The 23,105-nt window shown below is 51.5% G+C and overlaps 1 protein-coding gene across 1 annotated transcript in view; it reads right to left on the bottom strand.

The window, feature by feature from the left end:
• The window catches only part of SLC28A1 (solute carrier family 28 member 1), a 59,638-nt gene that overhangs the window by 32,791 nt on the left and 3,742 nt on the right, over positions 1-23,105 (bottom strand). The window contains exons 4-8 of the mRNA XM_017502295.2: positions 22,409-22,500; positions 17,606-17,789; positions 10,298-10,439; positions 8,900-9,013; positions 6,886-6,963 (exon numbers count right to left, since the gene is read on the bottom strand). Coding sequence (XP_017357784.1) covers positions 6,886-6,963; positions 8,900-9,013; positions 10,298-10,439; positions 17,606-17,789; positions 22,409-22,500 — 610 coding nt within the window. The remainder of the gene's footprint in view (positions 1-6,885; positions 6,964-8,899; positions 9,014-10,297; positions 10,440-17,605; positions 17,790-22,408; positions 22,501-23,105) is intronic.

The following is a 23,105-nucleotide window of genomic DNA, read 5'->3' as shown; positions in this document are numbered from 1 at the left end:
GGAAATAGCCAGGAGACAGGCAGGACAGAAACCGAGGGGCAGCTTTTCAAGAAGGGAAAGTCACTGGCAGCTGTGTCAGGTGCGTCAGAGAACTCTGGAAAGGTAAGGACTGAGCCAGACCCCTGAGACTTAGCCGCCTGGAGGCGCCCGTGATCTAGGTGACAGCAGTGTGGGAGGAAGGGTGGGGACCGAGGCTGATGTCAGTGAGCCAAGGTGGAAGGGGGACACGAGGAAGGAGAGATCGTCAGCATGGACAGTCCTTGCAAGACGCAGCGCTGTGCTCACTGCTGGACCCTGCTGAGGGCCCGGCAAGGGCTGCTTTTGTTTTTTAAGGAGGGAGTGTCTTGAGCAACCAAATTTAGGCTCTAGTTCAAAGTGAACTGGGATTACAGAATGGCCCCTGAAGAGAATGGAGATTCTGCCCCGGGCAGCTGGGAAGCAAGGTCTGCTGGCCTTTTCTTTCTCCTGTCCCTTCCCAGACCAATGCTGCAGACGGTATCTGGACTTGCTCTGCTGTCATCTGTCACCAACTTCACTGAGGTGGGGAAGTCACCTGACAGAGAACACCGGAACCAGCTCAAAGAAACCCTTCTCCCGGCCCGTGACTCCTCCTCCCGCCTGGGGCTAGAAACACGTCCAGCACGGGTGTGATGACATCATTCCACCACTCCTGGGACTGAGACGCAGAGAGGGTCACGCACTGTCTAGACTGCTTGTCCAGTGGGTCCTGAGAGAGACTGGCAGGCCTGTAGGGATGGCCCGTGCCAGGAAGGAGAGTGTCCGGGACATCGGGACCCCACTGCAGCACTGGGACTTTCTCCTGCCAGCAATCAAAAGAGATTTTCTATCTGTGAGATGGAGATTGATGGTGGAAGAGAAGCTGTGTTTTGGATTAAGTGGGGACTGTCTAGGGAGGGGAGGGGAATGAAAGAGAAAACAGTGGCCCCAATTTTCTAAGGTAGGATAGAATACTAAATAAGGTCCCTGCAGCCAATACCATCTCAGCCCAGGAAACAGCTGTGGGGCGCTCCCTGGCAGAATGTGAGATGGCAGAACAGGGCAGGCAGCTCAAGGCAGTGCTGCTATGGAAGGGGGAGGCAAGTGCCGTTAAATCCCACTGTGCGCCAACCACGAGGGCCTGCTCTGGACCAGGTCCCTAACGTGTGGGAACTCATCAATCCTCACAGCAACTGTGGTGGATGTAACTGTCCCCACTTCACAAATGGGCACACGGAGGCTGTGAGATCTTGGCCACCCGCCTGAGGTCACACACCAGCAAAGAGGCAGATGTACCTCCCAGCCACCAGGTACAATGCCAAGGTCCTGCATGCCCCTCAGGAGGTTTGCCCTGGGAACAGTCCTGGAGGTTTATTTCTCTGCCTTCAGGGGCAGCATGCATCCCTGCTGGAAACTGAATATCTGTGTCCCCCCAAATTCATATATTGAAACCTAATTCCGTAGGTGATGGTATTAGGAGGTGGAGCCTTTGGAGTGATTAGGTTATGAGGGTGGAGCCCTCATGAAAGGGATTAGTGCCCTTATAAAAGAGGTCCCATGCCAGGCACAGTGGCTCATGCCTAGAATCCCAGCGCTTCAGGAGGCTGAGGCTGGAGGATCCCTTGAACTCAGTTCAAGACCAGCCTGGGCAACATAGTGAGACCCTGTCTCTACTAAAAATCAAAAAAAATAGCTGGGCATAGTGGCATGCACCTGTAATCCCAGCTATTCTGGAGGCTGAGGCAGGAGGATCACTTGAGCCCAGGAGATGGAGGCTGCAATGAGCAGTGATCACACTGCTGCACTCCAGCCTGGGCAACAGAGTGAGATCCTACCTCAAAAAAATAAAAATAAAAAATAAAAGAGGCTCCAGAGAGCTCCCTCACCTCTCTTACCATGTGAGGACACAGACAACCAAGTGGGTAGAGGGCAAAGTGGGCCTCAACAGAACTCAGGCACCCTGATCTCAGACTGCTAGCCTCTAGAAGTGTGGGAAATAAATTTCTGTTGCTTGTAAGCCATCCAGTCTATGGTTTTCATTATGGCCTCCTGGATGGACTAAGGCAACCCCCTTCAAGGAAGACCCAAGTAAGTCCTGACCACTGCCTTGTAGAAATGGCTTTGGAGGTGGGTACTGCTCGTACCATAACTCAAGGAAGAAGGGAATCTAGCTCTTCCAGGCCAGTGGTTGTCAGCACATGGACCAGAAGCATCCTCTGAGAATGTGCTCAGAATATTTTGGATTAAATAGGTCTAGGGTGGGGCCTGATGTTTGGCCTTTCCAGATGCTGCTGGTGCAGCTGACCTGGACACCACACTCTGACAAACACGGCCCTAGATCCTAGATTAGAGGCTCTGAGCAGACTTCATCACCTGGCCAGGACACAGGCTTTGAAGGCCAGACAAAACCCACTAAGGACATGGCCTGCTCCCTCCTCTCCCTGGAGGAGGCTGAGCAAGGGCTCCTGCTGACTTCCTAAGGCTGTCTGGGCAAACCCTCATATCCACAGACCCCAAGGCCCGAGCACTGTAGACTGTGCCCCATCACCAGCCCCAGGCCACGGTGAACCACAAAAAACCTGAAGATGGAAGATGCTGGGGCAGCAGCGGCAGCGTACACTGCCGGCCACCAGAATGCGGAAGGGACTCGCCTCCAAGTCCAGAGCAGCTGCCTTTCTGGCTGTCCCCTAGCTACGCCTCCTGACTTCCTGTTTGTGCCATCCTTCACCCAGAATGGCCTGAGCACTCTGCCCCTCATGCCCATCTCTGCCTGGACCCCAGGTTTTCAACAAGATGCCTCCTACCTCAGCGGTCCCATCTCCCTTCTTTCAGCCATCCCACCCCCGGCTTCACGGATTCCCATTCCCTTCACCGAAATCCATGCTCAGTAAAGTTACCGGTTACCCCTTCATTACCAAACCCAATGATACCTTTGGTCCTAATTTGATCTTTGTGTGTATTTGTGTGTGCGTGCGTGTGTGCATGTGTGTGTGTGTGCAAAATTTGGCACTCTTGATCACTGGGCATTGCATAGTCTGTGTCAGACACCCCGAAACTCTCAGGAGATGAAGACATTTTCCTTGACCCTAGGGGTTCCTCCAGAGAAAATGTGAGCAGCACTGTGGAGCTGAGTACTGGGTGCTGGTTCCAGAGGCCAGAACAATAGTGAAAAGAATGACAGTGTGCTCCCGGGTCAGCCAGACCCGGGGGCTGTGCTCTTGCGGGTGGAAAGTTACCAGGAGGGAGACGGAGCCAAGGTGGGATGACTAATCCAGCTGATACAGCCAAGGGGTGACTGCCGTGGCCACTGTGCTGGACTCCAGGCCCAGGGCAGGCTGAGGGCTGAAGGAGCCCCGGGGAGAGGCTTTATTTCCCCCCAGGAAGAGAGCAGCTGGACCATGGCCAGCAGGAAGCAGCTTGGATTCTGAAAATCTGAGTGAGCTCAGAGAAGACTTCCCCAAGCTGAAATTGGCCAAAGGCCTTGGACTAGGTCTGCGTGATTCACAGAAAGAATAGAGAACTTCCTGAGTCTTCTGTTCAGGTCAGCCCTACCTTGAGGGCAAATCCCAAGCCTATGGGTGTGATACGGGGGAGGGGGGAGGCTGAATACAATGTTGTGGTTAGTGAGAAAGAGAATTATTTCTCAACATTTGCCACGCATCTTTTCCGGCATTGCTAAGGATGGGGCATCAGCCGATACACAGTCCAGGAATTTGTCCAGAGGATAGGGCCTCCCAGGGGCCAGGAAACTATACTGTTTGTCTGGGAAATGCTGGTCAATGATAAGCCCACCCCACTATTGCTTCTGTCTTAACTGAACATTCAACTTCAAAGTTTTTTGCCACCACTGATACATTTATTTTACTGTTATTTTCTTTTTCGGGGATGGAGTCTTACTGTGTTGGGCCGGAGTGCAGTGGTGCCATCTCAGCTCACTGCAACTTCTGCCTCCCTGGTTCAAGTCATTCTCCTACCTCAGCCTCCTGGGTAGCTGGAATTACAAGTGTCCGCCACCACGCCTGGATAATTTTTCTATTTTTAGTAGAGATGGGGTTTCAAACTCCTGGGGTTTGAGACCAGCCTGGCCAGTATGGTGAAACCTCCGACCACCTCAGGCTCCCAAAATACTGGGACTACGGGCAGGAGCCACCATGCCCGGCCTAATTGCCAAATTTTTAAATGATCATTTTTGTTATTCAGAGTGCTTTTTGTGTTTGGAGGAGACACACGAGGCCACTGATTTCCGCTGATAGTGTGAGGAAGAGTACATCCCTCAACCGGAAGTCCACTGGAAGGGTCCAGTTCTGGCTCTGCCCTAACTCACTGTGCCACGGCGGCCAGCTCACTGCTCCTCTCTGGGGCTTGGTTGGACCACCTATAATACAAAAGGGAGGCCCAAATACCACTGAGCTTTCTCCTGGTGCGCACGGTCCAGGAATCCATGATTCTAAAGGGTGATTCGGGGAGAAATGCAAGCAGCAGGTGTGCACACATCCTTCCAGAAAGGGAGGCAGGACGTGAGGAGACACAGCGAATGTGGCCAGGGGCCAGACACAGAGGCCAGCCCAGCAATGACGCAGGAGAGACGCTGGCTGGGGGCTCCAGCGGAGAGCAGCGGCGTGGGCTGCTCAGCACCTCTTCCCTGCTTCTTTGGCTAACGAGGCTGTCATTTCCCTTTGGGAAGCTGCTTGTACGCCCATTCACTGAACTGCGCCCTGCACCGGGGACACACCAGCATGTTCTCACCTCCATGCTTTGCCCATCCCATTTCCTTTTCTTGCCTAGCTCCGTGTGTCCAAATCTCTTCTGTCCTAAACTCTATGTCAAATGCCACCACCTCAAGGAGTCTTCCTCACAGTCCCTTATTAGAACCATCTCTCCTATAGGTACTCCTCAGGCTTCTCCATTATTACACTTGAACCCAGCTGCCTGCGGAGGTTGAACTGCAGAGTGTCGGGTGTATGTGTGTGTGTATGTTTTTTTTTTAAGATGGAGTTTCACTCTTGTTGCCCTGGCTGGAGTGCAATGGTTCGATCTCTGCTCACCGCAACCTCCATCTCCTGGGTTCAAGTGATTCTCCTGCCTCTGCCTCCTTAGCAGCTGGGATTACAGGCATGCTCCACCACGCCCAGCTAATTTTGTACTTAGTAGAGACGGTGTTTCTCCATGTTGGTCAGGCTGGTCTCGAATTCCTGACCTCAAGTGATCCACCCACCTTGGCCTCCCAAAGTGCTGGGATTACAGGTGTGAGCCACCGCACCTGGCCGGGTGTGTGTGTTTTAAAGTGTGAGAAGCTGTGGGAGCCTCCCTGCTTGGGTGGACATGGAATTGACCCTGAAGCAGATCTTACTGCTCTTTTCTGAAACCTTGGGTACCCCCGCATTAATTATGCCAAGTTAAGGGAGTCGTGCCTGTTTCCCTAAAGGAATATGGTATTAGGGGCCTTTTCAGAACTGACAGAGGCTGCCCCTCCCAATATTCTCCCTATGCAGAAGTGGTCTCAGAAAACATGATGGGCAAATTCGCCCAGGGGGCAAGAAGACTTCAGAGAAGACAGGCATCTGCCCCCCCGCCACTTTCCTCTTAGGGCTGACAATGTTAGATGGGACTTTCCCCAGGGAGTCTGCTGGCACAACAGACAGTAAGGCTCCAAGAGGAACTCGCCAGAGGTCAGGGTCAGGGGTAGGCAGGAGTGTCTGAACTCATGACCTGGCTCAACGCCAGCCCAGAAGTCCATAGCCAAGTCCATGGCTTAGGCCAAAAGTCTTCTGGGTCCAACACCCCCAGGATAATGAAAATAGCAGAAACCTCTGGAACCTGCACACAGGGTCTTGCATAGCAGCTCCGTGGTGATGGTGGTCCCGGATGTACGAGAGTGGGCTGCCCTGATGTCCCTCTCCGTGCCACGCATCGGTGGCAAAAAACAGGGGCCAGCTACTGGGTGAGTGGAGCCCCAGGTCTCTCTCTGTCTCTTTTGCCTAGCTCGTGGAGCTTGAGCCTAGAGCAAGCCTCAGGGTCTTAGACAATTTCAGTGTAAGGCAGGCAAAGGAGGGCTCCGCTAGAGTTCTTACTGAACAAGACATTTCGGTGCTTAAACAGTTAACTGTGGAAAAAAGAAACACAACCATAGCCCCACTCAGAACAGTGAAGCGGGTCCCCCCACAGCATCCTGGGCACAGGCTGCTCTGTGTTTAAATTAGGGCTGGGGCTCCACCATTAGACAATAAGGTCTCTGAGACAGAACAGTGTCTATCTTCATTTGCCCTGTGATATTTTGCAGTGCCGTAAATGCACAATCGATTCTTAATGGAAGAAAGGAAGGATGGATGGAGGCAGGGAGGGAGGGAGGGAAAGCGGGATCCTACGTCTAGGAGGACACAGAGGAGGGAGCTGTCACCGCTGGACTAATAAGGCTAATAAGGGCGGCCTTCCTGGCAGAGGCGGCCTGTGAGGAGCCCTGAAGGAGGAGAGCCTGAGAGGATCGCGGGAGTGGTTTTCTTCCCAGAAACCGCTGGTCCTAGGCCCAGAGTCTGCAGACTTCAGGGGCTCAAGTCTCAGCGGGAGCTATCCCCACGACCCCTCCCCCCACTTCTCATCCTCAGCCACTCAGTAATTCTATAACCTGGAGGTTCATCTCTAAGGAAAAGCACACAGAAATATCTTACTTTTGCAAATTTTACAAAATATAGCAAAAAGCATCTCATGAGGCGCACATTGCTGGGCCCCTCCCAGGGTCCAGGCTTAGGCTTCGCTAGCTTCCCAGTATAGCCACATCTGCTCGCAGAGCCCCTCCCCTCCACCTGGGCACCCGCCGTGCCCAGACTCCCCTCTAGCTGGAGGCGCCGGGCAGCGGCTGCTAAAGGCCTCCAGGACCCTGATCAAGCTGACCTGAAAGGCAAACACATCCTTGACCAGCGCCTCCCCAAACACGAAGCTGGAGCCGGCCTCCGTATAGCTTAGGAAGATCTGAAAGAAAAAAGCAAAACAAACAAAAACAGGCAGTGAGGCTGGGAAGGGAGGAGGGAGGAGGCGCAGCCAGAGATAGGCGGGTTGGCCCAGGGACGGTCCCCTAGGCCTTTATCAGGTGGGCACCACCTGGCAAGGAGCTTTAGAGCTACCGTCACAAGCACTAGCTCCTAAGCACATTCACCAAAGAGACACCATTTCAGTCGATTTTAAAGAAATGCTCTGTAGGCCGGGTGCGGCAGCTCACACCTGTAATCTCAGCACTTTGGGAGGCTGAGGCGGGCGGATCACCTGAGGTCAGGAGTTCGGAGAACAGCCTGGCCAACATGGTGAAACCCTGTCTCTGCTAAAAATACAAAAATTAGCCACGCATGGTGGTGGGTACCTGTAATCTCAGCTACTAGGGAGGCTGAGGCAGGAGAATCACTTGAACCCAGGAGGCAGAGGTGCCAAGATCGCACCACTGTACTACAGCCTGGGCAACAGAGCAAGACTCCGTCTCAAAAAAATAAAATAAAATAAGAAATGCTCTGAGAGTCGTTAGGACAATGAAGAAGAGACAATGGAAGACCCAAGACCAGGAGATGTGTGAAGGCGGCGGTGCCTTTGTGCCTGCTCAGGCCCCTGACAACCAATGGCGAAACGTCCCCTCATCTTGTCCCCACCCCAGCTTGTGGCCTTGGAGTCTGAGCCCAGCCATGCTTCTACAGGAGCCCTGTGTTATATCCTGAACTTGGGTTGTGACTGCAGGGCCAGCGAGTCACTTCTCTTGTTCAGCTTCAGTGTTCCCATCTATAAAATGGGGACATGATCAGAACACTCACTCTATTTTTATAGAATGCAGTGTTGCCTGGTTCTAAAATCACAAATAAAAGCCAATTCGGATCTTTTAACCAAATTTGTTGTAATTTTCTTTTGACAAAAGTAAATCATGATAGTGACACAACAGTGTGCACGAATTTGGTGACACTTAAAAATGGCTAAAATGCTCGATTTTATGTTACATAGATTTTACTATAATAAAAAACAGAATCGGCTGGGCACCCCGTGGCTAAAGGTGAGAAGATCACTTGAGCCCAGGAGTTCGAGACCAGCCTGGGAAACATAGGAAGACTCTGTATCCCCTCAAAAAATGGTTTTAATTAGCTTGGCATGGTGGCTCACACCTGTAGCCCCAGCTACTCAATACTGGGGAGGCTGAGGTGGGAGGATCACCTGAGCCCAGGTTGTCAAGGCTGAAGTTCACACCACTGCACTCCAGCCTGGATGTCAGAGCAAGACTGTCTCAAACAAAACAAAACAAAATGGGGCTGGGTGCAGTTGCTCACACCTGTAATCCCAGCACTTTGGGAGGCTGAGGCAGGTGAATCGACAGAGGTCAGGAGTTCGAGACCAGCCTGGCCAACATGGTGAAACCCCGTCTCTACTAAAAATACAAACATTAGCCAGGCATGGTGGTGGGTGCCTGAAATCCCAGCTACTGGGGAGGCTGAGGCAGAGAATTGCTTAACCCCAGGAGGCAGAGGTTGCAGTGAGCCGAGACTGTACCACTGCACTCCAGCCTGGGTGACAGAGAAAGACTCTGTCACAAAACAAAACAAAAACAGAATAAAAATGTATAACTTCAATAAACATTATTTTTAAACATACATATACACAAGTAAATCATTTGCAGATTTTGGGGGATTTTTTTTAGCACTTTTAATTTATTACAATTTCCAAGTCACTGCTGACTACAGACCCAGCCTCTGAAAGGATACTCCAATGGGGTCTTGACGCCAGGCATAAGGGAAGTGGCAGCTGTGCTGCCCAGCCACCCGCTGCCCACCTGGTCTGGGGCCCCGGTCCACCCACACCTCCCCCCCACCTCCGCCGCGCCGGTCCCAAGCTCCCAGTAACTTAAGATGCTCCAGGCAGCCAGGCCCCATGTACCTACCCGGATCTGCTCGCCCAGCCACTGGAATGCAATGAATCCTGGTTCTGTTCTGATGACGAGGAGTCCGAGTACAAACTGCAGTCCAAGTCCCCAAGACACAGCCCGCCAGGACACCTGCCACCCCACCCCACAGAAAGGTGCTGGTGAGCTCAGCTCCTTGAGGGATGAGCAGGGAGCAGGGCAGGGGTGAGGGCGGAGGGCACCAGCTGCCGAGGGAGCACAGGAGCACTGGCCTGCTCGGAGGATGGGGCTGGAGCCAGACAGAGCACGGGGCCTGGTGCCAGTGGTTACACCCTCGCTGGGATTCAGAACAGGCCATGTGCTAGGCAGGCGCGAGCCTGGGCAGTGGGCAGGGATGGGCCAAGATTCTAACCAAGAACTTAGGTGAAACCTCACCAGCCTTGGGCATGTCATGGCACTTCGTCTCCGGGTCCTCACTGCCAGAGCTGTGGCCTGGGGTTCTGGCCTCAGGATCCGCACCAGACTGTTCCGGGCCCAGCTCCCCTCCAGCTAGCGTGAACGCAGTCTGCCTGACCCTCTCCACTCTCTCCTCCATAAGCTGGGCTCTGCGCCCACACCCCTTGCCCCTCGCCCCTCCCAGCAGACGAGAGCTGGGCTCCTCAGGTTGCTTTTCCCGGGTCAGCATTTAATAATTCCTTAGCAGTGAGTCCCAGCTCAGGCGCGCATCAGACGCTCCTGGGAGGCTTGGCTGTAGCCTGGGGAAAGGGGTGGCCACGCCATGAAACAGAGGGATCCTGATGCCACAGAGGCAGAGAGAGAGAAGGTTCCTTCCGCATGGCTGCCTTAGTATACATCAGAATTGAGTACACGCCACAATTAAGTACACATCAGAATTGAGTACACATCAGAATTCTGCTTGCTGACAAGATGATTGCCACCCTTGCCCCTGAGCTTCTAATGCAGTGGGCCTAGGGTGGGGTTTAAGAAGTTGCATTTTTAATAAGTTCCATGGAGGCGCTGCTGCTGCTGGTCTAGTGCGCAGATTGTGAGAAGCACTATTTTAAGCTAATGATTCCAGGAAACCCTTGCCTCTGCATACGGACTGGAGCTGTGGCCTGTGTTGTCTGTGGTTGGGGGTGGAGGTGGTTCCTGAGACGACAGACCTGAAGACCAGGATTAGACTGACCAGAGGACATGTCGCCAAGGAAACAAATGCCCCGCTGGCCTCTGAGTCAAGAGACACATCCCTGCTGGGGAGCGTGAGGACTTCTGTTTCACAGGAAGCCTGTCCTGACGCACACAGGTCTTCTCCAGGCTCTGAGCCTCCAGGAATCTGCCGACAAGAGCAACTGCCCGTACCCCAGCTCCCAGCTCCAGCCTCGGGGCGGAAGAGAGAGACAGACACCTTCAGTCCTGGACCGCACAGCTAGCACTCACCGCGCAATGATGCTTTGAGCAGGCAAAGAGGAGGAGGATGAACACGCAGATTCCTGCAAAGGACACCAGTTGCTCCGGCCGCCGGGAGGTGTCCAGAGACAGCCACAGGACCACACCCAGGAAAGCAGCAAGTGCTAGGGCCCTGCAGGCAAGAGGCAGAAAGCCATCACCCTCAGCATTGCACCCCCGCCTCACCATACACTACAGCACCCAGGGACCCAGAGAAAATGGACTCGGGGCTGGGAGAAAGAGCAGAGCACAGCCCAGTGGAAAGTGCACCAGCTCTGGATCCACATGCTGGGAAGGGCTGACCTTGCTGTGTGACCTCAGGCAGATCACCTAGCCTCTCTGAGTCTAGTTTCCTCATGAGTCAAATGAACCTCTCATTTCTCAAGGTTGCAGAGAGGATCAAATAAGAGGTTGCATGTACCAAGCTGAGCATAGTGACGAGCACCTGGCTCCCTCCAGCTACAGGAATCCCACCACCGCAGTGATGCTCAGCTCAGCCTCTGACCTTGGGAGAAGAAGGGCCTGTGCTGCCCAGGACTCAACACTGTCGGCCGTGACTGCCAAATGCCGGGAAGCAATTATGTGAGTCTGGACCTCTGAGCTGAGCACCTGAGACCAAGGAGTGGATCCAACCTTAACAGCAACACTTTCCCCCCGGGGGCTGGGATTTCTTTGTCCAGGATGCAGCCTGCAGGGTGGGAGAGCCCAGGTTTTGGCATCAGGTGTTCAAGATCTCACCCCAATCTGGTCTTCCACTCACTGAGAACTACTAATGATGGTTAATATTCATCAAGCACCTATTACATGCCAGGTACCACACCGATGCTGAGAGACCTGTTCTTTTCATAGAGATGAGGAAACTGAGGCACAGAGAGGTTAAATAACTGGCCTGAGCCCGCTCCCTAGAAAGTGGCAGAGCTGCGAGTTCAACCCAGGCACTCTGGAAGCAAGGTCTGTTCACTTAACTATGGTTTTATCCAGGCCGGTCCTAGCTGGTAAGAGGGGTCCGAACTCAAGCAGGCTAACAGCAGAGTCCACGGCTTTTATTTCTGCTCCTGTTTCCAAGCTCTTCTCATCCCAGTTTAACGTGCACAATTTTTGCCTTGTTTTTCTGCCCACTTGTACTTCTCTTTACTTACTATTTTTCTTGAGGTTATAACCGACTTTATAAAAACTTAAATGTGGCCAGGGGCGGCGGCTAACGCGTGTAATCCCAGCACTTTGGGAGGCTAAATTGGGTGGATCACCTGAGGTCAGGAGTTCGAGAACAGCCTGGCCAACATGTGAAACCCCATCTCTACTAAAACTTCAAAAATTAGCTGGGCATGGTGGCGGGTGCTTGTAATCCCAGCTACCTGGCAGGCTGAGGCAGGAGAATCACTTGAACCTGGGAGGCAGAGGTTGTGGTGAGCCAAGATCTTGCCACTGCACTCCAGCCTGAGCGACAGAGCAAGAGACCGTCTCAAACAAAACAAAAAACCTTAAATGCTTGTTTCAGGTTTTTTATTTTTAACAGCTTTATTAGAGGTATGACTGACACATAATCAATTGCACATATTAAAGGTGTTCAATTTCATACGTTTTGGAATATGTACACCCCTTGAAACCATCACGGCAGAATTAAGAGAGTGAACATCCCATCACCCCTTTTGTAATTCCTTGCCTCCCTACCTGTTCCCAGGCAACAGCTGATCCGTTTTCTGCCACTAGATTAATTTGCCTTTTTTTTTCTTTTTGGAGATGGGGTCTCACGGTGCAATCTCAGCTCACTGTAACCTCTGCCTCCTGGGTTTAAGAGATTCTCCTGCCTCAGCCTCCTGAGCAGCTGGAACTACAGGTGCATGCAGCCACGCGAGGCTAATTTTTTTATTTTAGTAGAGATGGGGTTTCACTGTGTTGCCCAGGCTGGTCTTGAACCCCTGAGCTCAGGGAATCCACCTGCCTCAGCCTCCCAAAATGCTGGGACCACAGGCATGAGCCACTGCGCCAAACCTAATTTGCATTTTTTTTTGAGACAGAGTCTCACTCTGTTGCCCAGGCTGGACTGCAGTGGCATGATCTGGGCTCACTGCAACCTCCACCTCCCAGGTTTAAGCGAGTCTCCTGCCTCAGCCTCCCAAGTATCTGGGACTACAGGTACACACCCCACACCCAGCAAATATTTTGTTTTTAGTACAGACAGGATTTCACCATGTTGGTCAGGCTGGTCTTGAATTCCTGACCTCAAGTGATCTGCCTGCCTCAGTCACCCAAAGTGCTGGAATTATAGCCGTGAGTCACCATGCCCAGTCAAGGATTTTTTTTTTTTTTTTTTTTTTTTTTTGGGATGGTCTCACTCTGTCACCCAGGCTGTAGTGCAGTAGATCTTGGCTCACTACAATTTCCACCTCCTGGGTTCAAGTGATTCTCCTGCCTCAGCCTCCCAAGTAGCTGGGACTACAGGAACCTGCCACTACCACCAGCTAATATTTGTATTTTTAGTAGAGATGGGGTTTCAACATGTTGGTCAGGCTGGTCTTGAACTCCTGACCTCAGGTGATCCCCCCACCTTGGCCTCCCAAAGTGCTGGGGTCACAGGCATGAGCCACTGCACCTGGCCTTGAGCCCATTTTTAAATTGGGTTATTTTTCTTATTAAAGAGTTATGACAGGCTGGATATAGGCTGGATATCTCCCAGACTGGGGTGCAGAGGCATGATTTCAGTTCACTGCAACCTCCACCTCCCAGGTTCAAGCAATTCTTGTGCCTCAGCCACCCAAGTATAATAGCTGATACTACAGGCACATGCCACCATGCCTGGCTAATTTTTTTTTTTTTTTTGTATTTTTATTAGAGACAGGGTTTCACCATGTTGCTTAGGCTGGTCTTGAACTTCTGGGCTTAAGTGATCTGTCCAACTCAGCCTCCCAAAGTGCTGGGATTATAGGCACGAGCCACCACACCCAGACCCTTTCTCTCTTTTTTGTTTTTCTGCCATAGCGTCTCCCTCTATCACCCAGGCTGGAGTCGGTGGTGCAATCACGGCTCACTGCAGCCTGTGCCTCCTAGGCTCAAGCGATCCTCCTTTCTCAGCCTCCCAAGTAGCTGGCACTACAGGTGTGCACCACTCTTTCAGCACCTCTTGCAGCGTAAGTCTGCTTTTTATGTCTGAAAAATTATTTCAGCCTTTGTAAAACCGAAAGTGTTCTTATTTCCTCTTTTTTTTTGAAATATAATTCACTGGTAAAGAATCCTAGGTTGACAGGCTTTGGGGCATTTGTTATTTTGCTGTTTACTGTTCCACTGTTTTCTCACTCAATTTGAGAAGAAATCAACCAGCAATCCACGTTTTTGTTCCTCTGCACGTATCTTTTTTCTCCAGCTGTCGCTAAGGTTTTATCACCGATTTTAAGCAATCTGATTATTGCCTTGGTGTAGTCTTTAGGTTTCTTGTGCTGGAGGTTCATGAAGTTTCTAGAATCTTTGGGTGTCCAGTCATCATCCTATTTGTAATTTTTCTGGACATAATTTCTTCAAATATTTTTTCTGCCCTCCTTCTCCTCTGGATACTTCAGTTGTGTATATCAGCCGCTAAAGTTGTGCCATGGTTAACTGATGCTCTGACTGTTTTTCAGGTTTTCTCTTTAAGATGTGTTAGGCAGGGCTTGAGAAGCGTTTATTCTAGAATTGATTTTTTTTCCCCTGCCACTGAGCCAAAACCTAAACAATACCCTGTGAATTCTGAGGTTTTTCGTCTGACTGTCGGGAACAGACACTATTCCTGGCCCCATGTGATTCCAGGCACAATTCCCTCTTCTCCTTTTGGGTGGTTCTTTCCTAGGCCTAGGGTAGTTTCCTCATCTGTATTCTCTGAGCAGTTCACAGGTGCATGTTCGGCGAGGGTTCTCTGCATAGCTGGGGGCTTCTCTCTGTGTATCTTTCAACTGTGTCTCTGTACTCTGCAATGTGAACTCTACCCGCCTTGGCTTCCCTGGATTTCCAGCTCCATCTCCTCAAGGGGAATCTCCTGGTCCCACCTGAGTTTTTCTTCCCTGTGCTGTGGTCTGGAAATGCTCTCCAGGCAGTCAGCTGGGGAGATCACAGGGCTAACCTCATTTGTTTCCTAATTCTCAAGGATTAGCGTCCTTTATTGCCTGATGTCCAATGTCTAAGAGCTCTTGTTTCCCATATTTGTTCCAGTTTTTTAGTTGTTTCGACACTTAGGATAAACTTGGTCTCTGTTACTCCATCTTGACTTGGAGGCAAAAATCAAACGCATGTATTTTCTAACAGCTTGAGTCAAAATTCACATACCATCCAATTTTCCCATTTACAGTGTATGGTTCAAGGATAGAAGTTCCTCACAAAACTAAAAATAGAACTACCAAAGGATTCAGTAATTCTGCTACTGGATATACATATGCAAAAAAACAAAATGAAATCAATATATTGAAAAGACATCTGCACTCCAGGTTTATTGCAGCATGATTCACAATAGCCAAAATATGGAATCAACCTAGATGCCCATCAGCGGATGAATGGATAAAGAAAATGTGGTGTATATGTACAATGGAATATTACTCAGCCATAAAAAAGGAAATCCTGTTATTTGCAGCAACGTGGATGGAATTGGAGGTCATTATGTTTAGTGAAATAAGCCAAGCACAGAAAGACAAATATTGCATGTTCTCACTCATCTGTGGGGGCTTAAAAAGTGGATCTTATGAAGACAGACAGTAGTTTGGTGGTTACCAGAAACTCCGAAGAGGAGGAGGGAGACGGGATGAAGAGAAGTTGATTAATGGGTACAAACATACAGTTTGAGGGAAGAAATAAGACCCAGTGTTTGTTAGGTCAGTAATGTGGCTACAGTACACAACAATTTATTGCATATTTCAAAATAGCTAGAAGAGGAGAATTTGAATAATTCTAACATAAAGAAAGACAAATACTTGTTGATGGATATCCCAAGTACACTGATTTAATCTTTACAAATTATATGAATGTATTAAATTATCACATGTACCCTGAAACTATGCACATTTATTAGGTTGGTGCAAAATTTATTGCATAACGGCAAAACCACAATTACTTTTGCACCCACCTAATAATATTATGTAGCAATTTTTAGGCATGTATGGTTTAATTGTTTTTAGTATAGTTACAGATTGGTGCGACTGTTACCATAATCCCAGGATATTTTCATCAGCCCAAAGAGAAACCCCACACCACTGGTGGTCACCACCTCCTCTTCCCATCTACCCCAGCAATCATTAATCAACTCTCTGTCTCCACAGATTTGCCCATTCTGGACATTTCATATAAATGGAATCATGCAGAATATGGTTCTTTAAGACTGGCTTCTCTCACTGAACATAATGCTCTCCAGGTTCGTCATTATTGTAGTATTTATCAATACTACATTCCTTTTCATGGCCAAATAACATTCCATTGTATGGATATATAGATTTTCTTTATCCATTTTTCTGTTGATGGACATATGGGTAGTTCTCACTTTTGGCTATTGTAATTAATGCTATATGAAGATTTGTGCACAAGTTTTTATGTGGACATATATTTTCATTTCTTTTTTTTTTTTGAGACGGAGTTTCACTCTTGTTACCCAGGCTGGAGTGCAATGGCGCGATCTCGGCTCACCGCAATCTCCGCCTCCTGGGTTCAGGCAATTCTCCTGCCTCAGCCTCCTGAGTAGCTGGTATTACAGGCACGCGCCACCACGCCCAGCTAATGTTTTGTATTTTTAGTAGAGACGGGGTTTCACCGTGTTGACCAGGATGGTGTCTATCTCTTGACCTCGTGATCCACCCGCCTCGGCCTCCCAAAGTGCTGGGATTACAGGCGTGAGCCACCGCGCCCAGCATATTTTCATTTCTCTTAGGTATATACCAAGGAGTGGAATTTCTGGGTCATATAAGTTCATGTTTAACATTTTGAGGAACTCACATTTCCACCAGTAGTGTCTAAGGGTTTCAATTTCTCTACAACTTTGTCAACACTTGCTATCATCTGTCTTATTGATTATGGCCATCTGACTGAATATGGAGACCTAGGTATCTTAATGTGGCTTGGCTTTGCATTTTCATGATGGCTAATAATGTTGACCACATTTTCAGGTGCTTTTTGGCTGTAGAAATGTCTATTCAAAACCTTTTATCATTCTTCAAATGGGTTGTCTTTTTATTGCTGAGTTGTAATTCTGCATACAGGTTCTTTATGCAGACATATGATTTGCAAATCTTTTATTCTATGGGTTGTCTTTTCACTTTTCTGATAGTGGGAGTTGCACCAAAAAGCTTTTAGTTTTTATGAAGTCCAATTTATCTGCGTGCATTTTTTCAAGGAAACTTCACAGCAATCCCTCAAGTGGAAAACCATCATCAATGACTTGTCATAGATAGAAGACCATCGTCAAAATAAATCACAAATCTACTTAATAAAGAGAGATCAAAGGTAACAGTAAATGTATTTATAAATAAAATTGTAAATGTGTCATCCACAGGCTGGTTGTCATTTTGCTGTGGTATGTGGGTCTCACTTTGGGAATGTCAGACCCCCTGACTTAGTCTTTGGGTATCTTTGGTTAGCAGCTTCTTCATCAACAAAACAGACTACTGTACTGAAATAGACTGGTGAGCTTCAGACTTTTAAGCCATAGAAACCTTTTTTTTCCTAGCCAGTTTTCTTGTCTGCGAACTTTGGCTTATAAAACACAAATTGAGAGCTGCCTAGTGAAATGGTGGGTTGGGCGGGAAGCCTGAGGTTTCCCTCCCCAACCTCCCTCTCCTGCCCTATTGCATCTCCGAGATTTCCAGAGCTCCACGGAATCCACTTTGAAAACCTGGGGATCTCAAACTGTTGTCCAGGGACACCGCTGGCTACATCAGAATCACCTGGAGGCTAATGAAAACTCCTAGCACCTGGACCCCAATGGCGCCTGCTGAATCCCACTCCAGGGCTGGTTTCTGAGGCTGTTTCAAGCCCGCCAGGTGATCTGAGTGAGGCACTGATAGGGGCCCTCCCTGCTCCATGGGCTGGGATCCCTGAATGGAAGAAACTGCTGAGGCCAGTTCTAATCCACCACAGTCACCTGCTGTCACTGGGACTAAGAACTGGTGAACTACCACAAAGACTCCGTTTGAAGCCACCCAGCAACTCCTGCCCTGGAGCCCCAGAGAGTTCTCCATGACACAGGAGCCTTCCTCCTCCTCCAGCCCTGGCCGTAACCCTGGGGCCAACCCCTCAGACCCCTCAGCTCACAGACCCTCCCCTGCCCTGCCTCGGGGCTGTGGGCTCACTCACCTCTTAAACCAGAGCCGCAGGCGGGGATGACCCTGAGGCTTGAGAAACCTCCTCAGCTTTGGCCCCAGAAGCCGTTTCAGCAGGTGGTGGCCCAGGAAGACGAGGACCACACAGGTGAGGACAAAGAGAGCCAGGGCCCGCTGGAAATCCAGGAGGCAGGCCACCAGCAGGAAGCCGGCGAACCCTGGGGGATGAGACAGGGGAGGGGTCAACGGCGAGGGCACCGCCTCTCCAGGGCCCTGAAGCCCCGCCCACCGACTCCACCTTACTCCTCCCAGAACATGGGGGGCAGGAGTCACCCAACCTCACTGAGCCTCAGTTTCCTCATCTGGAAATGAGAACAACGATCCCTACTGGGCCAAAAACTAGTTAGTAGTTGCCAGGCAGAAGGCATGTGAAAGGGCTTTGCAAACTGTAAAGTGCTGACCAAATGGGAGGGAGATGTGTAAGGAGGCCGTGAAGCCAAACAGCAAGAGTCACTGGGCATAGCGAAGCACCTGCTGTGGTCCAGCGCCACGCTAGGTCTTACGGAGGAAGGAGATGAGCACATCAGCTACTCCATGAAGGAGTTCACACGTGTGTGCCAGGACCTGGATCTGAAATGTTCATCAGTGACCATGCTTCCTGGAATTCCCTTTCCCCTTTTGCCCTTCTCTCCTTTGAGCCACTCAGCCAGTCCACACTTACGCCTCAGGAAAGACAGTGAGAATGAACAGCAGCTGGGCGCAGTGGCTCACGCCTACAATACCAGCACTTTGGGAAGTTGAGGTGGGCGGATCACCTGAGGTCAGGAGTTTGAGACTCAGCCTGACCAATATGGTGAAACCTCATCTTTAAAATAAATAAATTTAAAAAAAGAGAATGAATAGCAGAGGAGGGATGTCTCTCCATGGATTTTTTTCTTTTCTTTCTTTTTTTTTTTTTTTTTGTTTTTTTTTTTTTTTTTTTTTTTTTTTGAGACAGGGTCTCACTCTGTCACCCAGGCTGGAGTGCAGTGGCACGATGTTGGCTCACTGCAACCTCCGCCTCCTGGGTTCAAGGGATTCTTTTGCCGCAGCCTCCCGAGTAGCTGGGACTACAGGTGCCCACTACCATGCCTGGCTAGTTTTTGTATTTTCGGTAGAGACAGAGTTTCGCCATGTTGCTCAGGCGGCTGTGGAACTCCTGGGCTCAAGTGATCCACCCACCTCGGCCTCACAAAGTGCTGGGATTACAGGCGTGAGCCACTGCGCCAGGCCTCTCCCTGGCTTTTGAATTTCAGAATCCAGCATCCTCGAAGAATGGAAAGGACTCATAGCCATGGATTTAAAATGTGATCTGAAAGATCACAAGCAAAGGTAAGTTCTACCCACCCCGTCTGCTGCCAGACGGTGACAAGGACACTGCCATCGCAGAGAACGCGCCTGAGCCTGGCAAGGCCACCAAAACTGGGTGTGTTTGTGGTGCTGCAAGCAGTGACGGCCTGTGCCTGGCTTCCTGGTGGAGCCCCAGGGAGGTCCCGGGACTGCAGAGGGGGGAATGCCCAGGTGGCGCGTGGCAGGCAGGTTCCTAGAAAGCCAGCGAGGCTCTGCAGGCACCTAAGCAGCAGAAGTGGTCCCCACAAGAGGCCTGAGGAGGAGAGAGGCAGGAGGCCAGAGTGAGCCCACCGTGGAGAAGAGGGTGTCGCCAAGGCCAAGGATAGAGCACCCACAACCAGCTGGGGAAGCAGACAGGTCAGGAGGCAGTGGAGGAGTGACCACGGATAAGCCCCCCTGGCGACCCCCAGAGGAAGGGGAGAAGGGAGATTCCGACTGGACGGAAACTGAGTTCCCGTCGCTCGCTGGAATAACAAGACTGAAGGAGAGAGTAAGCTGAGTTACAGAAAATAAAATGACCATTCTATCCCATGGAAGCTTGTGGGCTGGAGTTCCTACCTGAGCGGGTGTCATTGAAACACACGGGTGGAGCCCCGCAGAGTGGAGCTGGGGCTGCTGGTGCCAGCGGCAGGGCGGGGGACGTTCAGGGGAGGGGGACCTGGCCTGGCCTGGGAGAGACCCCGTGGTCGCCAGAAGCTGAGCCAGCACTTTCACAGTTAATCCTCACAACACCCCCAGGGGCGGTTCCACAGTGATGTCCACGTGGAGAACAAGGCCTCTGAGGCCAGTAGAACTGGGTGACTCCCACAGGGAGGGCCTGGCGCTAGGAGTCCAATAAGCTCTGTGTGTCTCGGGGCCTTGTGTCCTGGTCAGCACGGGCCAGGACGGGGACTCGTGGAGAGGGGGCCGTGTGGAGGAGTCCTCCAAGCGGGGCAAAGGGAGAGATGTGCTTTCGGAAGTATTTTCATCATCTGGGGTCCACTCACCCTCTGGTGCGAGGACTTTTCTGTTCCATTTGGACACAACTTTCCCCCTCCGAGCCCATGTAGTTCAGGGGTGCTTGACCTACGTCAGAAGTGGGGAGACCACCACGTCCCCCTGGGCACAGGGATTGGTTCAGGGACAGGCAGGACCTGAGCTAAGGTCCCTGAAGACCTCACTGGGACTGTGGCTGGAACAGCCGGCACGAGGCACCCTCCTCTTCTAAGACTAGGGACACCAAGGCCATCCTTGTTAGTCCAATGGAGCCAGGCTGTCGCTGCACCCCTGGAGAAGGCCTAAGGTTTGCAAGCCACTGTCACAGCTCAGAAGCCAAGTCCTGAGAACATGAGCTTCGTTTCTCTATCACAGCTACTCCCACGACACCTCTGAGCAGCCTCCCCAGGAAAGAGGTGATGTCCTAAAGATATTGAAAAGCCAGAGAAATCAAAGTCACCCAGAAACAGTCACTGCTGACCATTGCAAGGGGTCATTTCATGGTTCAAACTGCATTCATTCCCCACAGCCATGGCAAACGTGGAATCAGGATGAGAGGGGTAATTTTCATTCTCTACGGGAGAGAATTCAATTGTTCTTCAAGAGAAACAAATCGAATCTGAGCGAAGGAGGCAGCCACGGAAACAGAGACAGCCTGGCTTCAGACTCTGCCAAAGGTGGACGTCACCATCTCAGACACACTCTCCAGGAGGAAGCTGTGAGGGACATGGACCCACCCCATCTCAGCAGATGACCCTACTTTCAAGTTCACCAAGCAGGCCAGAGTCGTTGCTGTCGCCCCTCTCACTGCCCGTCCCCTCCAGAGCACCTCTGATGAGCTCTCCATCTGTACCCATCCTCCTTTTTCTTTTTTTCGTTTATTTTTATTTAATTTTTTTGTAGAGATGGGGGTCTTGCTGTGTTGCCCAGGCTGGTCTCAAACTCCTGGGCTCAAGCAATCCTCCCACTACAGCCTCCCAAAGTGCTGGGATTGCAGGCATGAACCACCCGCCATGCCTGGCCCTCTTCAATTCCAACCTGTCAGGATGAGGTGAGCTTGCCCTGCGAAGACCCACCTCTCCCCATGGGATGGGAGCTCTTCCATTCCGTGCCAGGGGACCTCCCCACCTTGGCTTGTACACAAAATCTCCCATCCCAAACTCGTCACCGGCATCCTCGAGACTGGGCCACCCCCTGCCCATTCGTCCTCCTGCCTCACCTCATAAAAATGGATCCAGAAAGCCTTTTACACCTGCTATCTGCACAGCCTCATCTCCCATTCGCTCCAATTCAGTTTTGGCACCTACACCCTAAGTCACCAGTGGCCTCCTGTCCCTAAATTGGGGGACATGGCTCGGGTTTTGTCCTGCAGGTCTTGCAGAGATGCTGCCAATCTTCCCTCCTTGAAACCCTTGCCCCTTTGGCTGCCACCAGCCCCTTCCATGTGGCTAGTCTCCAGGCGGCTGTCCTTGACCCACTTCTCAATTCACTCTCCAAGTGTGCCTGGGGAGACTCCCTCCCCCTCAGATGACCTGGCAGTGGTACCTCCAACAAACTGTCCAAATTATTTCCCTTTCTGCCAAGACTCCTTCCTGCACGTGTGTTCTCTAGCTCTGCGGAAGGCACCATCATCCTCCCCCGACCCCGGCAGGCCCCTGGGGCAGTCCTGATTCAGGGTCTCCTTCGTGCTGCACACCCAGTGGTTCCCAAGTGCCGCGGGCATTGCCTTCCGAGGACCTCTCCCATCACCCGCCGGCCTTCCACCACCTCATTCTCACACAGGCGACGGGGTCCTCAGTGTCTGCTTCTCCCCATCTTCCCTGCCCTCTGTCCAGGTCCCACAGTGTGAATTCCACCTTGACGCTTCCCTGTTCAAACCCTTCAGTGGCTCTCTCTGGCCTTGAGGGTAAAATCCAAGTCTGTGAGCATCCTCCCATCTCCCTGCCCACTCCCCATTCTGGGCCCTTTCCTATTCCTCCGGCCCCATCCCCTGGCACTCCTTGTCTAGAACTTTACCCTGCAGACCTTACAGGGCAGACATGGGACTTTATCGAAACCCACACCCTGCCAGTTTCACCTTTGCTCCTGTGACTCCTCTGTATAGAGTGCCTTTGCCCTCCTTAGTGTCCTTCCCCTCCACCTGGCTAACTCCTACTCAGCCCGTGAGGCTCCAATGTCACCTCCTCCTGGAAGTCCTCCCTGACCATCCCCCGTCCCTCCTTGGTGCTCCCAGATGACTTGCTGCATTATATGGGAATATTTCTTCCCCTTCCCTTACTGAGGAGGGAGGGCCTTGGGAACAAGATCTGGCCTGGCTTAACTGATGTCTCAGCACCCAGCAAGGGAGCTGGCCCTGAGCTGGTGCTCAACAACCATTTGTTGGGTGATTGGGTAAGTGAATGGCCCCACCCTGAGACCTGGGTAGCTGAGGCAGGAATCACTGTGTCCTGGGTAGTGCCGGCCCCGGGCTCACCAGTGCAGAGCAGGCCTGTACCGATCCATCGAAACAGCTGTGTGTGCTCTCTGCAGAAGCTTCGGGCTCTCAGGGCAGGCTGCAGCTTCCTCCTGGGAACAGGACCAGCAGGGTCTGTGAGTGCATGAGCGGACCCCACCTGGGGGAGACCTTCAGCCCCTCCACTCACTCAGGGGTGTCCCCAGTAAAGCGGCAACAGGGACAAGCCAGGGCTTGCCTTGACATCCCCACAGGGCTGCAGGGCAACCCCAGCCCAGGGCAAACGTAGAAATGGTTCGGCCTTTCCTGCCTCTGTGGCAGCACAAACTGGAGCAGCACCCATAGGCCCCACTAGCCCAGTGATGATCCCCGCTCCTGGGCTCGGGAGGAAGTCTTCTGAAAAGGCAGAACCTCATCACCATACAAAAATGTGGCGGCAAGCAAGGTGGCTCACGCCTGTAATCCCAGCACTTTGGGAGGCCCAGGCAGGTGGATCACTTGAGCCCAGGAGTTCAAGACCAGCCTGGGCAACATGACAAACCCCATCTCTACCCAAAAGACAAAAATTAGCCAGGCATGGTGGTGTGCACCTATAGTCCCAGCTACTCAAGAAGCTGAGGCAGGAGAATCGCTTGAGCCCAGGAGGTGGAGGTTGCAGTGAGCCAAGTGGTTGATCGGCCACTGCACTCCAGCCCAGGCAACAGAGTGAGAGCCTACC

This window comes from Cebus imitator, unplaced genomic scaffold (genome assembly GCF_001604975.1).
Source record: "Cebus imitator isolate Cc_AM_T3 unplaced genomic scaffold, Cebus_imitator-1.0 Scaffold295, whole genome shotgun sequence".
NCBI classification, from domain to species: domain Eukaryota; kingdom Metazoa; phylum Chordata; class Mammalia; order Primates; family Cebidae; genus Cebus; species Cebus imitator.
Note: the sequence above shows the minus strand (reverse complement) of the source record. Positions and strands in the feature narration are given on the sequence as shown.